The sequence below is a fragment of the Aplysia californica genome, unplaced genomic scaffold, assembly GCF_000002075.1.
Source record: "Aplysia californica isolate F4 #8 unplaced genomic scaffold, AplCal3.0 scaffold00388, whole genome shotgun sequence".
NCBI classification, from domain to species: domain Eukaryota; kingdom Metazoa; phylum Mollusca; class Gastropoda; order Aplysiida; family Aplysiidae; genus Aplysia; species Aplysia californica.
The window spans coordinates 188,559-191,684 of NW_004797658.1; the positions used below are offsets into that span (position 1 = coordinate 188,559).

The 3,126-nt window shown below is 40.6% G+C and overlaps 1 protein-coding gene across 5 annotated transcripts in view; it reads left to right on the top strand.

Moving 5' to 3' along the window:
• The window catches only part of LOC101859954 (lysophosphatidylcholine acyltransferase 2), a 36,216-nt gene that overhangs the window by 17,419 nt on the left and 15,671 nt on the right, over positions 1-3,126 (top strand). For all 5 annotated transcript variants that reach the window (XM_005103737.3, XM_005103736.3, XM_035971164.1 and 2 more), the window contains exon 4: positions 2,955-3,126. In XM_005103737.3, the coding sequence (XP_005103794.1) occupies positions 2,955-3,126 (172 nt within the window). The remainder of the gene's footprint in view (positions 1-2,954) is intronic.

A 3,126-nucleotide genomic window follows, 5' to 3' on the forward strand; every position in this document is an offset into this window, starting at 1 on the left:
CCCCCCCCCCTCACACACATACACACACACCTTACGTATAGACTCATTCATCTCTCCACAAACCTTAAGGCACAGGGCTCCTAATGATGGGGGAAACTGCACTTGTGTCATTACTACTGAGATGACAGGTGCCTATTCCCGCAATGTAACACTAAGGTAATGCGCATAGACAACATGCGCCCTGCCTTCTCTTCTCCCCTTCCCCCCTCCTTTCCCCCCCCCCCCCCCCCCCCCCCCCCCCCCCCCCCCCCCCCCCCCCCCCCCCCCCCCCCCTTATACACACCCACACACACACTTACACACACACTTTTTCACACACACAAACACTTAAGCGATGGTCCCCTCTATTTATCTCCCGTTTCCGTGTGAATGACACCCATATCCTGTTGAGTGAACGATTGATTGTTTATGTGTCACTTTGTCTGTCCGTCTGTCTGTCCTCCCCGCTTCATTGATTTTTCTGCGCGAACGGTTTTTGTGGGAACCCTGTGTACATATCGACGCCTTATACCCCCCCCTCCCCTCTTTCTCTCTCTCCCCTCTTTCTCTCTCTCCCCTCTCTCTCTCTCTCTCTCTCTCTCTCTCTTTCTCTTTCTCTCTCTCCCTCTTTCTCTCTCTCCCTCTTTCTCTCTCTCCCTCTCTCTCTCTCCCTCTTTCTTTCTCTGTCTGGTGTTTTTTGTGGTCGCACGCAGGAAACCTGGGTTTGACTCCTTAGTGGGGTAAAATATTCATCGTGTATTTGGGTCTTTCTGCTAGATTGTTGTATCCCTCTCAGTCCGGATTAGCCATAAGAGGCAGGTTTGGAAGACCACTTCCTAATTTGTGTTGGTGGGAATGTAAAAACACATTTTTGTATTTTAAAAATTTATTTATTCATTTATCTATTTATTTATTTATATGAGAAATGTTTTCTCGTGTGATGGGAAAGCATGATTTACATTGTACCATGTCACTCACATGCATGATGACCAGAAAGCATCACTTACTTGGCACCTCGTATGTCATTGACATGCATGAACTTTGCAATATTTACATGTTAGGCAACATTTTCTTCCTGCTAGATTTATAGTCATAGCAGTTTCTATTATTGTAATTATTTTTCTTTAGCACCCGCGTGTCAGTTAGTTTGAAAACAAAACGAAAAAAAACACCCCTTCTTTTTAACGAAAAATGTAAATAACTGTACTTTGTATTGTGCTTAATTTAGTTAATTAGTTCTTGTTTTATCCCCTCACAACATTCTGACTTTTTGTTTACTGAAGGTCTAGAAAGCTGTTTTTCTCAGTATGTCTAATGATATATTTCTTTTAAAATTCTTTTTACATATATTTTTTGTTTACTTTTTCGTTTAATGCTTGGCACAGTTTAGTTAATTGATTCTTTCTATGTTCGAGTGGTGTTTTTTTGGGAGGGGGGGTGTTGTTTTTTTTTAAAGAGCTTTTCAGTGTATGTGGCCTGGATATTTGACATAGCATGCTGTGACCAGTTCACTTTATGAGTAGGGGCCTTCTTTGTTTCTCTCCTGTTTTCTGTCATGCCATTTTGACCCTGGTGTTTTTCTGAAATTTACTCTCTCATTCTCTCGGTTTCAACAGCAGCTCACAGTTTTTTCTCTTGTTCCTATTGTTGAACTTTTCTACCAACTGTCGTGTGAAGGGCTGTGAAAGTACTGAAAGTTCTTTGCTGTGGTTCTGTTCTAATGAGTTTCCTCTTCACCTTGTGTGTCTTTTTGTCTGTGTGTGTGTCTGTCTGTCCATCTGTGCACAAACAATCACAAATGGCTTTGTTTCTCTCATGGCAACCACCCAATTCTGACCTCACCACTCTTGCATAGCATTATATGCTTATTTGTGTGTGTGTGTGTGTGTGGTGCGCAGGCACACACGCCATAATGTTCTCATGTTTTTATAGTCTTTATTCATTTATTGTTATTAGCATCATTATCATCGTCATCATCATCATGATTATTATTATTATTATTATTACTTTTTTATTGTTATTATTGTTTTTATTGTTATTGTCCTTATAATTTTAGTTACAATTTTTCTTAGGTGTAAACCTGTAAAAACCTTTCTGTTGTTAGTTCCAGTATATTTATTGTTATGTGTATTGTTGTATATGACAACTTGGATTTGCATGATTTCTACACTGTGTCTATGTTTGTGTAGGATAGGGTATGATTGTATAGAGCTCAAAGATCTTTACTTTCATGAATAGATAGGCAGACAGACGACCGACAGTCAGGTATATAAATGCATAGATAGATATGTGACGTTAATGGTTTTATCTAAGTATTTTTTGTGTGTCTGTTTCACTTGCCTTGACCATAGCTTGTAAGTAGAACTTAAAAGGTTTGAACAAATCTATAAAAGTCATTTTTTAATTTATCTGTTTTTTACAAAATTTGCTGCAGCATATCGCTCTGATAGCTCAGCTTTTCCTCATATAGCTAGAATTGCTCTGAGCTTTGAGATGTCCAAAACAGACGCACACATAAGTACATACTCACAACATGTTAACTTGCACACATACATAGTTATATACATACACACATTAACACATGGCACTTACATGACCTTAACATACACATATATATCCCCACACTTGTGCACAAACATACACACTCACATAGGTACACACATATAGGTACATATACACACCCACATAAATATACACACAAACACACACACACACACTCACACACACACACGCACACACACACACACACGTACACACACACATTCACACACAAAGTCAGTCTTTCACTCTCTCATAAGCATCCACAGGGAAACTCAGGCACGCACACTAGCTCTCCAAAAAAAAATCACACTTCTATTCTTTGTATGTTTCTCTTTAGTCACACCTCTAATCTTCAACAGTTATATATGACCGCATCGTATTGCAAGTGCTTTAAAACTCATACTAAAACCAGCCCCTGTATATCCCCCACCAAGCTCTGATTGAGTTCTCCCAGCCCGTCCTGGTCAAGAGGGAGGACCCCAACTCGCGGGTCAACACCATCAAGGAGATCCAGCGCCGAGGTCAGTCTGGCGGTCAGTGGCCACAGATCATCATCTTCCCAGAGGGAACCTGCACCAACCGCACCTGCCTCATCTCCTTCAAACA